Source organism: Pangasianodon hypophthalmus, chromosome 21, assembly GCF_027358585.1.
Source record: "Pangasianodon hypophthalmus isolate fPanHyp1 chromosome 21, fPanHyp1.pri, whole genome shotgun sequence".
Taxonomy (NCBI): domain Eukaryota; kingdom Metazoa; phylum Chordata; class Actinopteri; order Siluriformes; family Pangasiidae; genus Pangasianodon; species Pangasianodon hypophthalmus.
Genome location: NC_069730.1, coordinates 2172889 through 2187097, shown reverse-complemented (window position 1 = coordinate 2187097; position 14209 = coordinate 2172889). Strand labels below are relative to the sequence as shown.

Here is a 14209-nt window from a genome sequence, read left to right as displayed (position 1 = left end):
GGTCTTTTTATAAACTGTAATAATTAATATATAAAAAGAGAAGAGGTAGAAACAGATAAAGAAGAAAAAGAATAAAAAGAGATAAAACACATCATGTAAAGAGTACTTTATCTATTATTCTGGAGCACTTGGATTTAAAGGATTGCATTCTTTTATTATTACTATTATTATTATTATTATTATTATTATTATTATTATTATTATTATTATTATTATTCACTCTCACGCTTACTTTCAGTAAGCGTTTTTTTCTGATCAGTGTCGTGGTGAATCTGGAGTGTATCCCAGAAACACGGGGTTTGAGGCAGTAATACACCCTGGATGGGACGCCAGTCCATCACATGACACCACGCTCACATGTTCACACACTCACTCACACCTAGGGGCAATTTAACATAACCAGTCCATCTACGAGCTTGTTTTTGGGAAACTGGCTGAAACAGGAGAACCTGGAGGAAACCCACATGGACACAGGGAGAACATATGGATAGTCACCTGACTCTAAGAAACTGGAGCCGTGCCACACTGCTACCCACTGTGCCACTTTTATTAGAATGTAAGATATAAATTTATTATTAACAAAAAAAATCCATTTACACACCTCTGATTACAAATTGCAGGTACACTCAGTCTAGACCTACGCTCAAAGATTTCATCTAGTACCCTAAAGGGTTCTTCGGCTCGTCGCTCTTAAAGGTTGCATGCAGAACCCTACAACACAGAGGTGCTGTATTTCAGAAAAATAGTCTCACTGTCCATCCAAAGATCTCCTGAGGAACTCTTTTTCAAAGAGCACATGTTCAAACCCCATTAAGATGTTCATCAGGCCAGCACACAGTGTGTCTAATCAAAGATTCCAATCAAAGACAAGAAAATGATCCAAGACTTCTATATTAAAATAACCCTTTTTGTTCATTTTACAGTAATGGATGGATGGATGGAATTTAAAGGCACTGTTGATAAAGTCAGACTGAAACCAATAAGACATTTCCTTATTCTCTACACTAACACAGCCATAGTTATTTCTATTTCATAATATCCATTGTTATTCATTCCAAGGGGTTTTAACAGTTCCAAATGTCCTATTGGCATCCCTGTTCTATTGTTTTATTTGTTTTGGGTGGATTTTATTTAAAAAAAAAAAATGCAAAACTGCAACCACAAAAATTTTATTGTAATTTTGATAACGTTAGTGTGATTAAAAAGTTGCATTTTTAAAGCATTCATAAAACACGAGAACAAATGTGTTTATGTATATGAAATAGAAAAATTAAAATATGAACAAATACTTACTTTGAAAATAAAAACACACGTTGCTTTGGCTGTGCCACTTGGACCGCTGTGCTGTTATTTTTAGCCAAATTTACTCAGAAGAAGATATAAATAAAATATTTGAAACAATGGTTGCCATTGTGCTATTGTGCTGTAAAGGTTGAACAATATTTTAGCCGATTTCCTCACACTCACACACTCCTGCTGCAGGGTTATATGGTGTTTAATTTTGATCAACTTTGGAAATAGGAAAGTTGGAAGCAAATACGCAGATGTATGACTGCTGAAAAAACATGAATTTTTCATAGTAAAGATGCTAATAGGACACACCACACACTTGATGATCTTTAATAGAAAAACATACAGATGTACAAAGACATTAGGTATCATCTGTAAAAGAAATGATTCATCCTAAAACAGTAATTAGGCAATAAAACTAAATAAATAAAGACAGTATATACACTGTTACACAAAAGTCAGATTTGGAGGACATTAAAAAGTTCAACTATGAATCTGACTTGATTAAATTACCAAAATATGCAGTTATGGTTTTCAGTTTGTTATTCAGGAAGTTCTGCTCCACTTCCACTTTCCCACCAGGGCCAGCGAGAGACGCAATCTACAGAGAGTGAAAGAGAAAAATATTTTAATTAAGTCTAATCATCTGGAGCTGTGAGTGTTCACTGAGGCACATTAGGACACAACTCACAGATTAAATATTAAACTGCAAATAGCCAGAGTGGCTTCTGCTGCTCAGGCGAAAGATGACACAAAATATGATAAAGTGGGAACATCAGATTTCACTTGCAATTTGCATGTTTATCTATTCGAAAACTTTACGTGGGATCAATAATTGGATGTATGAAAAAAGATTGTATAAATTTAAAGCAACCAAAAGTTCAAAACAACATGATTTACAGCTGTTTTGATATGATACATGATTAAGAATTGATCTTATATTTGTCTCTCTCTCTATGAATATGATCGAGGTCTCACCTGCTCCATATCAGCATTCCTTGGGAGAAAATACACAATGTTTTCTGAAATCATCTTGGCCAGCCTGAAAACTTCAAATGTATGAGCTGGTTAAGGAATTTCAGCATTATACACACTGTACTGATCAAACAACACACAATGACCAAGTGGCTTACCACGATCTCAACAAAAATCAGTCTGATTTTAAAAATTCTGTTCAATCCCAGGAAGCTACTACACTATAATTGGGGTGTGCTGCTGAAAATTATCAGTGACGGGGAGCTATTGCTATTTTGCTATAACAGCACATCCTGAAGTGTTTTATTCCTCTTATACCAAAGTCATGTCCCAACTGTGACAATGGTTTTATTTATTAAAGAATGACATATCTGTTTATATTTAGATTTAATGAAAAAACAAGTCCGCTCCTGTTCTCACTTACGTTATAGCAGCTATAAACAGTCATTCCCTCACTGGACTCTCTTTTTTTCCCTCTCTCGAAGTTAATAAGACAAAAAACAAAAACAACAAAAAAAAAAAAACAAGAAAACACAGCTTACTGAGAAACTTCAAAGCGCAAAATCCTCTGTCCTTAAAATGTCGGAAAACTTAAAGTTACAACTTCACCTCTGACTGTTACAAAGCGCTGACACTGGAGACTCCTTCCATAAAAACTTCACCAAATAAACAAATACACATCTTTTATTATTATTATTTTAAAAAATCTGCTTATGTGAAGTCCCTGTGAATGAGCTGTTACTATAGAAACAATAATGTATTAGAACCAGCACATCAACATAATCCTGTAATTTGCAGCTGCACCATAGGAATATTGCCATAGTGCTGTTACAGGAAATTTACATTTACATTTACATTTATGGCATTTGGCAGACGCCCTTATCCAGAGCGACTTACAATAGTGCTTTGAAGTCTATCAAATCAAGGAAATGAATCAACACCTTCTGACCAATCAGCATCGAGAATCAAACAGTGATGTGGCACAAATAGTTACATATAATATGCACAGTATTAAAGAAATGGCCGCCTGAGAAGCTAGCTGGAATTATGAGCAAAAAAATATAATAGTGTGCTAATGCTCTTGACAATAATAATAATAATAATAATAATAATAATAATAATAATAAAACACTAATCAGTTATTGTGGTATAAAAACGTAACCATAGTGACTGGTTTTAAGTAAAGGATATCCATCAAGGCTCATCATGGTCTTGATGTTGAAGACGTCAGCGTGGAGATACTTGGGTCCCCCCCATGGTGGGCCGAGGAAGACTACGTCAGCCCGGAGCTGCGGCGCCACCTGCAGAAAATCCGCCTGGATGAAGTCGATCCTTTCACTAACTCCATACACTGCAGCGTTGTGCTGTGCGAGTGCTAATCGCACCGGGTCGATATCGATGGCGATCACTGAGTGACGTCAAAACACAAAGATGAACAAATTAAACTCTACATCTCAAAAGTGCTGGATTTGTCATGACCTGGTATATTGTGCATTGTGTGGAAAACTGCTGTACCCATGTTTCCAGTGAGGGCAAACTGAATGGCGTTTCCTCCCACTCCACAGAAGGCATCGACGATGACCAGCGTCTGGGATGCAACCTGCACTCTCTGAGCAATATGCTCGGCTATCTTCTCAGGCGTGACAGAAAACCAGCCCTCTGGGGAGAAACCACACACATTTCCAGAGCTGAATCTGATCTGCTTAGTCAAACTGAAACTATTAAACTACAGTCACGTGAGTGAGAATATTTACTACATCAAAGCAAAAGATAAATACTAATACTAATATTACTATAGATTATTTCCCATTTCTGACTTGGGGTGACTGCATGGTTTCACCACTACGAGGCAGTGAACTGCTGAATGGATTGACAAGCTGTCAATCAGGACCTCGTTTTAAAGCCCAACAGTCAATCTTGACTATTAAATCACCAAACTCAATAGAAGTTTAAGTACAAATTTGCTTCATGTTTCCGTGATGAATTCTAGCCTCTCAGACCTAGATTCTCACGAAGCTGTGACGTGATGGAAAGTTTAACAGACTGTGTCCTCCTGCTTCTCTATGCACATCAACACCATCTGTTTTAGGTTCCACCAGACATCTCCGATTTTTCCGCCTCTTGTCTTTCTCAGTCCTTTGAGAATAAAACACCTGCAGCGAGCCAGCGGTCTCTGACACAACTTCCTGTTTACGTCTTGTGCCCTAAACACACGGTGGCGCCATATAGGCTTTTTCAAAGCACATCAACAAAACATCCTTGGAATTATTATTTATTATATTTCTTACTATATTATTTCATTACCAGTTTCCTCAAGTATTCATATTTATTATATTATTAACTTCATAAATATATTTCCTTTGGTGCTATGCAATTCTTTTCCCTTCTATGTGCAAGTCAGTACAGTGAAGTACAGTAAGGCATGGCCTCTGGGCGTGCTAGTCTCAGTAAAGAAGGCGGGGCCTCTGCGCTTGTCGCTACAGTAAAGAAGGTGGGGCCTCTGCGCTTGTCGCTACAGTAAAGAAGGCGGGGCCTCTGTGTTTGTCGCTACAGTAAAGAAGGCGGGGCCTCTGTGTTTGTCGCTACAGTAAAGAAGGCGGGACCTCTGTGCTTGTCGCTACAGTAAAGAAGGCGGGGTCTCTGTGCTTGTCGCTACAGTAAAGAAGGCGGGGCCTCTGTACTTGTCGCTACAGTAAAGAAGGCGGGGCCTCTGTGTTTGTCGCTACAATAAAGAAGGCGGGGCCTCTGTGCTTGTCGCTACAGTAAAGAAGGCGGGGCCTCTGTGCTTGTCGCTACAATAAAGAAGGCGGGGCCTCTGTGCTTGCTTGTCGCTACAGTAAAGAAGGCGGGGCCTCTGTGCTTGTCGCTACAGTAAAGAAGGCGGGGCCTCTGTGCTTGTCGCTACAGTAAAGAAGGCGGGGCCTCTGTGCTTGTCGCTACAGTAAAGAAGGCGGGGCCTCTGTGCTTGCTAGTCTCAGGAAAGAAGGTGCGGCTTCTGTGCTCATCAGTCCCAGTAAAGGAAGGTTTAATTTTTGTTAATTAATGTATTAATCCATCATGACTGATAACATGACTTAATCCTATGTCAAAAGGTCTTAAAATCACAGATTCGTATTTTAATAACTGATTTGTTAGGTTGTGTTTAAAATTAAGTGTTATCTCTTATCTGTTTAATCATTGTTGGTGCAGTCGAGCCTAAAAACGCTACTGACTTCCAAAATGGCTACTCAAAAAAAACCTGGTGGAGCATGTGACTGACACTTCAGTGGGATCTTCTCAAGATCCAATGGAACAATACGAATGTTTCTTTTCTGCAGGAGGCCTCAATGGCTTACTCTCACCTGAAAGTTTGCATCATTATTAATTCACTACGCAAACGTCACAGATGTACGTCATGTCCATCCCCAGGAATTTCCTGTGATTCTAAAGAGAAACTCTGATCAATTGTGCTTTTACACACAATCTTCAATAAGAAGAGAAGATAAAAGCTCTGACGTCTGATTTCAAATGCTCAGTGGGTGCCTGATGATCTGAGCTCTGAGAAACTTGTAATAACATGTTAGTCACAGAGCTTTGGAGAAACAGGCTCTTGTACAAATACAATCTGATAAACGTGACTGGTTGTTAAACATTGCTCAGAATGGAACAGCTCAATTCATTGAAGCTAATCAAATTTTGCTCTGATTAATATCAATTACAATGCAGAAATAAACAGCATTCAAAGAGAATTTAATTAGAAAAAAATGAATAAATAAAATAGTGTGTATTGGGTAAAAGGAGTCAGTGGCACCTGTATAAATCCAAAATAATGAGATAGCCTCTGTGTCTCAGTCACAGTGAAGGAGGCGTGGCCTATATATCTGTCAGTCCCAGTGAAGGAGGTGTGGCCTACACACCTGACATAACAATATATGCCAGTAATCACTTTTTTTATTACCAGTCTCCCTTTTTTTATTCTTGTCATCTTTTCCTCCTCTCTGAAATGCCGAATATCACTTTCCCCCTTTCTCATACCATTTAAAATTGCTCAATCTCTTTCTCTGCCTCCAAATCTCTCTCTTTCTGTCAAAATCTCTTTCTCTGCTCTGATGCAGGAGGCGTGAAGGGCTTTTTGAGTAACGTCAGCACTTCTCCCTGCAGACACAAGCAGTTCATCAGGCGATGCACTCCTGGCCATACCACACACCCTTTCTCTCTCTCTCTCTCTCTCTCTCTCTCTCACACACACACACACACACACACACACACACACACACCTGTCACTATGCTTTCTGCACGCTGGTTCCACACTGGTAATTCCTTAAAAATGGGCTCTTTTGCTAAAATCTATAAAGTCAGACCCCCATTACTCTTATGACAGTTCCGATATACTAGACTGTCACAGATTCATTATTTTAATCTCTCTCTTTTTTCATCTTTATTCAGCAGTATCTAACACTGACACAGTATTTAACCTCCACTGCAGTCTCACTCATCAGACCGAAAATGAATCCACATCCAGTCAATGGCCTAAAACAACTCTCCAAAAGCGTGAACGACTTCTTAAATAAATTTATCTCAGCTAGCTTGGGTGAATATGTTAACCGAGTTTTCATTCATAATAAAAAATTGATTAACATCTGGGATACAGGAGTAAAACAGAGCAGCAAGCAGCAATAACAGGGGGCCAAGAACCAGGGATGAGTTGTGGAGTACGAATGAGGCTGACAGTATAGATGTCAAATTCCATCCATCCATTCATTTTCATCTTACCGCTTATCCTACACAGGGTCGCAGGGAGCCTGGAGCACAAGGCAGAGGACACCCTGGACGCGGTGCCAACCCATCGCAGGGCGCAATCACACACACATTCACACACTATGGACAATTTGGAAATGCCAATCAGCCTACAGCGCATGTCTTCGGAAACTGGAAACCCCTGAAGCACAGGAAGAACATGTAAACTCCAGAGGAGGCGGGATTCAAACCCCCAACCCCAGAGGTGTGATGTCAAATTACTAGTTTCATTTAAAAAAAAAAAAAAGATTTAGAGCTTAAAGATATGTCATTTGGAGAGAAATGCGAGTATTGTATCTAGCTACATGGGCAGGATCAAATACCAAACTGGGAATATTTTCTATCAGAATATTATCCACAATTGGATTTTTTTTCAGTGTAACTGTATTTTAAATAGTTTTGGACATACAAATACAACAAAGTTGCAGGCACTGAGGTGATAAAAGAAAAAAAAAAGTTAAACTTTATTAGTGAAACTTTATTGCCAGGGGATGTTGGGGCCTGAACAAATATATAATAATATGAACTAGATATCATTTTTTTTTTGAACTGTGAACTTCTGCAAGACTTTTGTGTAACAGCAGAGTAATGACGGAGAACTTTAATCCAGAAAGGTTACAGCTCAATAAATAAAAAAACATTTCTATAAAACAAGTCTTTTAACGAATAATGTGGTTATTTTAGAGCCCTCTGCTGGCTGCAAGCCGAAATGCAATTAAAATCATGAGTTCCGTTTCCACCAACTAACCCCATCCGTGTGCTAGGTAAAAGGGGTGAAGCTGAGCCGCTCTATCCTGAAGGGGGTGGAGCTAATTCCTCCGGTGGAGAAATTTAAACAGAAGCCTTAAATAAAGCAACTGTCGATACACATCTGATAACCTCTGATATCAAAATTAACCCTTGGTGCTTGGCCCCCTAATAAGCACCTATTCCAAAATGCATAATGCTATTTAATGGAAAATAAAAATGTAAAAGTATGTTAATCATAAAAGTGCAATGCATTACTAAACTTTGCTCTGACTGACCGTGATCCAGTTTAACGCCCTCATCGAAACGAGAGAACAGGCGATAACGCTGAGCCCAGTACTTGGCCAACTCCGGCTCAGCTGCGATCTCAGGAGGCACGTCCACTTCCACTTCCCGCCTCCTCCACCTTCTAGCCTTCTTCTTTTTCTTCTTCTTTGAAGACTTCTGGTTCTTGGCTGAAAAATATAAATGCATTTAAGCAAATTAAGTGTCTATATTATTTTAAAATATTTCAGTCATAGACTAGCGGTCAGTTAACATTATAAACATTTATTCACATAAAACTCAAAAATCTGGTAAAAATCTTCGCAGAAATCCTGTCAGGTTACCAAGCAAAATACGTAAAAGGACATCTGTATACATGAATGGTAATGACTTCTTTTTTTTCCTACTTGAAGTCTAATGACATGCCCCCATTCCCACACCGGCTAATCAAATGTGGTGCATGCTGACCTCCATTTTCATCTTCTGGAGCATCAGGAATGAGGAAGTCTGGGATGTCCAGAGGCACAAGTTCCCTTCCGAGTTCCTGCTCCTTACTGTCTGAAGGAACATGTGTTTCCTGCTCTGGTTCCGTTAGTGGTTCTGGTTCCAGCTCGGTTATGACCTGCTGCTTGCTGAATTGTTCTTCACCTTCTCCATGCTGTCCAAGCTGAGTAGTCTCCCTAAACTCCTCCACCTTTTCTTCCTTACATTCCTGTGGATTTGGAGCGCCGTGTCCTTCTCCCGTTCCATCCAGCACTGATGCTGCTGTCTTCTCCGAGTCATTCCCAGCTTGGACCGTCTGGAGGAAATTCTGCACCTAGAATGAATAAGGTAAGTAAAAATATGCAATGAAGTTATGAAGTGCCTGTCAGTCACTGAGGAGGCGTAGCCTTTTTGCCCATCAGTCACTGAGGAGGCGTGGCCTCTTTCCCTCTCAGTCCCCATGAAGAGGTGTGGTCTGTCAGTCTTCCACTTCTCAAAGCATACGCTTTGTTTTAATTAATACTTACCTGGAAGCTGAGCCGAGCTTCATTACTATACTTTCTTGATGCGTGTCTGTGTATGTGTAACAGAAATTACTTTCTGCGTCTTACTTTTTGGAGAGTTTTGTTGATCTTGGGCTCTGCCATCTCTCCGTCCTCAGTAAAGAACACATGCTTGTTGATTTTGCAGGTGGCTTTCTGTCTCCACTTAGCCTTCCTCCGAGTTCCCTCCTGCGTTCTCCGGAACTTTAAAACACTCACAAACCTGCAGCAGCACAAATACTCCATGTAATTCTGAACACACAAGTGTGTAAGGGCGTGCACGGGTGTGAGAGGGTGTGTGGTTCTCACTTGTGTTGATGGCCGCGTTTGAGGCCCAGACTCTCCCACGCTTCGTCAGCAGGCATCTGAGCGAGTTCATCGACGTCTAGCTCATGACTGGGGAAAAAAACACAACCTCCAATTTACAGCTAATCTAATAAAATGCTAACATGGTTAAATATAAGTGATCAGTAATGGATATGTTACACAACTTGTTTTCATTACCTACAAGTATGGGGATGCATTTGGTTAGGCTTTAGTAGAGTAGTAAAGCTGAAAAAAGGAGTAAAGCTGAAAAAAACACTACACACTAAATACATATAAACAATGGTTTACCTCCTTTTCGTTTTTGCTTTTCTCTCTGGCGGCTCGTCCTCATCACTATCATCCTCCTTTGAGCTGCTCTTCGCTGGCTCGCTGGCTCTGTTTGGCTGAGTACTGGACTTCGGTTTCTCATTGCTTTCTGGAACAGAAAGCGTTTTAAATCAGTATAAATCTGTACATCACTGGGACTGACAGGTACAGAGGCCACACCTCCTTCACCGAGACTGACAGGTACAGAGGCCATGCCTCCTTCACTGAGACTGACAGGTACAGAGGCCATGCCTCCTTCACTGAGACTACAGAAACTGAAGCCCCCTTATGCATGAGTGGACTTTAATGCAAAAGGGGCGGAGCTGAAGCATGAAATGAAAATGAGGCCCGGATCCATGGCATAGCAATGAAATTTTATGATTATTATATGATTGTTACCAGTTTATACACACTTTTAAACATTTCAGACTGCACCTTTAATATGTGGAACTTACTCTCCGTGCCGGTGCTGCCCGATGAAGCCGGTCTTTTCCGGTCTCCTCCTTCATGAGGCTCATTAGCATAACTACAGTGCAAAATTTTATTAATACCATCATGCTCGCATTTCTCTGTGTCCAAGTTTAAACTGCTAACGAGCTCTGTGATGTCAGCTGGGTTTTCGCCCGGAAACCTCTCCGGTTCTCCTGACATCTGATAACAGCAAGTGGAAGACTTGTGTCCATCTTTCTCCGGTTCCATCACATCCAGCTGTTCATGGTGTTCCTCAGCATGCAGTTCCTCGTCTCGAGCAGCAGCAGTGCTAATCGTCTCGTCTGTAGTCCAGCCCTGAGAAGCCCAGTAGCTAAACTGCTCCCAGTAATATCCATACATCTGATTAGCATGCTCCTCCCACTTTTCCCTCCATTCAGGACACGCCCATGGAGCCGGAGGAGACGCGGTGGAGAACTCTGTGTGTTTCTCCACCCAGCTCGCCCACAGCAGGCTCTCTCCGTGCAGATTCCAGTACTGCAGCCAGGCATGCTGGGAAATAAAATAACAGCCAATTAATACACTGGATTATGAGACAGTCAGAGGCACAATTTCATTTAAATGCAGTAAGAAAGGCTGAGTGATACAATGATATGAATTTCATGATAAATTATGTCACAATACACCTTTAGGAGATATCTCTTTATCGCATTTTTTGTGTTTTCCTTTTAAACAACAGTTACAAGCTCTGACTGCAGGCAGTTTATTCAATGGCAGAATTTTGTACTCAATCTTTAAAATTCTCACGTTTTTAATTGTTTTATTCAATATTCTGCTTTTCAGTGTTAATCTTCAATGTTTATATAGCAAATAAAAAGAAGTAGTATTGAACTTTTCACAGACAGATTAATAGACACAGATTATTGAAAAGACAGACAGACAGATTAACAGACAAAAAGACAGACAGATTAATAGGCAGACAGACAGATTAACAAACAAATAGGCAGACAGACTAATAGTTAGACAGACAGACAGGTTCACAGACAGACAGAAGAGGGATTAGACAGCTGGATGATCCGTCTGTCATACAGACAGACAGAATAAGAGCCGGACAGTCAGACAGATAATCAGTTAGTCAGATAAACAGACAGAATAATAGACAGACAGACAGATTAATGTTAACTCTAATGTCAGGGTGTAATTACATCAGTGTGAGACTCCGGCTCTGTGCAAGTCTCGTCCACAACAGCCTTCACCTCCTCTTCCTCACACTCTTCCTCCTTTCGCTCTTTCTGCCCATGCTCTTCCTCCTTTCGCTCTTTCTGCCCATGCTCTTCCTCCTTTCGCTCTTTCTGCTCACGCTCTTCCTCCTTTCGCTCTTCCTCCTTACGCTCTTCCTCCTTTCGCTCTTTCTGCCCATGCTCTTCCTCCTTTCGCTCTTTCTGCCCATGCTCTTCCTCCTTTCGCTCTTCCTCCTTTCGCTCTTCCTCTTCCTCCTCCTCGCCCATCAACAGCTCCGGCTGTGAGGTTTTATAATAATCGGAGTTCTCCCAGCGCTCAGTGCTGCTCTTCTTCTTCCCTCTGTATCCATTCTTGCTCTTCACAGAGCACAGGAAAAATATTAATACTGCGATTATATCACAAATGACAATAAAAAGATTTGGCAGTAAAACAGACCCAAACTCTTCCTCATTCACATAATTCTATTAAAAAAAGAATACAGATGAAGACGTACTGCACTTCTCTGAAGTGAGGAGCTGGCGAAGGCTACGGGAAGCCCCAAACTGACCATGAGCAGGGTTTCTTCATCCAGCACCGTGTCCTCCTCTTCCTCAGAGCAGCTGGACTCCTCATCTTCCTCATCCTCCTGATAGACTGCATGCAACAGAAAGTAAACAGGGTTGAGAGCTTAATTCATCTTAATTCAGTAAAAATAACACGAATCTTGGCGCTTACGCACCTCGCGCTCCGTCGTGGGTCTGATTCAGCAGAGACTTGATATCCGATCTATACAGCTCTCGATCACTGCAACAGGAAAAGTACAGATGACGAACATTTCTACAAAATGGATCGAGGTCTCATCTTTTCATTAAAGTTTCATTTTGTCCATATCACATAAAATAATATGATAATAATAAGTAGCAGTGTAGCATCTATTTTATCTTAAAGAGTAATTACACTAAATTATGTGCAGCTCCATTACTCTAATAATTTGGTCAGATATATTTTAATTTTCTGCAAAAAAAGGACAGACAAGTGATGTGAAAAATACCATTCATATTTTTAAACTTATTTGTAAATAGGCTAGCAAGATGATTTGCCAATAACTATGATACGTGTAAATAAATCTTCTACATCATCACCATCAAGCAAAAAATTTGCTTAATAACACCAATGACATTAAACACAAATATCACACACACACACACACACACACACACACACACACACACACACACACCTGGATATACTATATGGCCAAAAGTTTGTGTACTCCTGACCATCACACCCATATGTGCTTATTGAACATCTCATTCCAGATTTATTCCCCCCGTGTTTGCTGTTATAATGAGCTCCACTCTTCTGGGAAGCTTTCCACTAGATGTTGGAGCGTGGCTGTGGGGATTTGTGTTCATTCAGCTACAAGAGCATTAGTGAGGTCAGGCGCTGATGTTGGGATGTCGAGGAGGTCTGGGGTTCAGTCGGTGTTCCAGTTCATCCCAAAGGTGTTCAGTGGGGTTGAGGTCAGGGCTCTGTGCAGGACACTCGAGTTCTTCCACTCCAACCTTCACACACCATGTCTTCATGGAGCTCGCTTTGTGCACAGGGGCATTGTCATGCTGGAACAGGTTTGGGCCTCTTAGTTCCACTGAAGGGAAATTGTAATGCTACAGCACACAGAGACATTCTATATAATTGTGTGCTTCAGACTTTGTGGCAACAGTTTGGGGAAGAAGCGCATATGGGTGTGATGGTCAGGGGTGCACAAACTTTTAGCCATATAGTGTACACTGAGAGACAGAGAGACAGACAGTGTTGTGTGTCTCAGACAGACAGTAAATCTGCTCTTGTATCAGTAAAATATAAAGATGGGTTTTCATGCATCAGAAGTTTGAGGTTTGAAATAAATCCTGAAATACTGCATTAAGGTCAGTTACATACTTCACAAAAGCTCTGGAGCAAAAGCAGTGGATCGTCATTTCCTCTTCTGCACCTTGATGAAAAAATATATCAGCTACTGGACCTGGCTGCCACTTCACATGACTGATCATCCTGTCAGTCTCTCCAGTGATAAAATGAGATGAGCTTCCTAATGAGCGGATTCCAGAGCAGCCAATCAGAACACACTCTTCATTAACGCCGGCCTGACGTCATCACCTCGCGGAGAAATATTACAAATACAGCTCAAAATAGCGTAAGAAGAAAACAAACAGCTGAAATAATCAAAGTGTTACAGACTCTCACATGTTCAGAAGCGGCGACAAAACCGAGCAAGGAATTCTGGGAAAACAGACGACAAGTTAAAAGACTCCAGAAGAGCAGAGCAGCTGCGGTATTAAAGGAATCTTTGTAGCGGATTTAAAAGAAAAGATTCGTTTAAAAATAAATAAAAAAGAAAAAGAAAGATTTGGTTCCTGCTTGTAGATCTAGCAACAAAAACTCTTCTTGCACAGACTGAGTTAAATTTCAGCACTGACATCAAGCTTGATTGATTAATTGATTAAAGAATAAACAAACAAAACTAACTAACTAACTAAATACACTGGACATAGAATCATTAAACATAGAATTAAACATCAACCAAACAAATAAAATTGGATATAATAAATAAATAGATGAAAATAATCGTAACTAACTAACTAACTAATAAATAAAAGTAACTAACTAACTAAATAATAAAATAGAATAAAGAATATAAAATAAAGAACAAAAATAAGATCAAAAAATTTAAATGTGTTTAGTAGCATATCATATAAACCAGCTTGTGTATATTAATTATTCGTGTTTATAATTCTACCAATAATGAATTAATATACAATAAATATATTTAAATAAATAAAAATCTTTAT

At 40.0% G+C, this 14209-nt stretch overlaps 1 protein-coding gene across 2 annotated transcripts; it reads right to left on the bottom strand.

Moving 5' to 3' along the window:
• Positions 1-1604: 1604 nt before the first annotated feature.
• Positions 1605-13715, bottom strand: tgs1 (trimethylguanosine synthase 1). Of its 2 annotated transcripts, XM_026941306.3 has the most exons (15): positions 13605-13715; positions 13302-13517; positions 12100-12164; positions 11875-12014; positions 11345-11737; positions 10166-10691; positions 9693-9819; positions 9387-9473; positions 9147-9300; positions 8521-8869; positions 8067-8243; positions 3781-3924; positions 3457-3673; positions 2269-2347; positions 1605-1891 (listed from the first exon to the last, which is right to left on the bottom strand). In XM_026941306.3, the coding sequence occupies exons 2-15, from the start codon at positions 13409-13411 to the stop codon at positions 1778-1780; spliced, it is 2682 nt and encodes an 893-aa protein (XP_026797107.3). In that variant the 5' UTR covers positions 13412-13517; positions 13605-13715; the 3' UTR covers positions 1605-1777. The 2 variants fall into 2 exon arrangements, with proteins under 2 accessions (XP_026797107.3, XP_026797106.3); XM_026941305.3 differs by having other exon boundaries at positions 13302-13648.
• Positions 13716-14209: the final 494 nt, after the last annotated feature.

Bases quoted from the DNA above. Each gene is read 5' to 3' on its own strand.
- tgs1 (XM_026941306.3), bottom strand. From the start codon at position 13,411: ATGATCAGTCATGTGAAGTGGCAGCCAGGTCCAGTAGCTGATATATTT. The intron at 12,165-13,301 runs GTATGTAACTGA...TTCCTGTTGCAG, and splicing joins TGCTCCAGAGCTTTTGTGAA to TGATCGAGAGCTGTATAGAT. The intron at 8,870-9,146 runs GTAAGACGCAGA...TATTCATTCTAG, and splicing joins TCAACAAAACTCTCCAAAAA to GTGCAGAATTTCCTCCAGAC.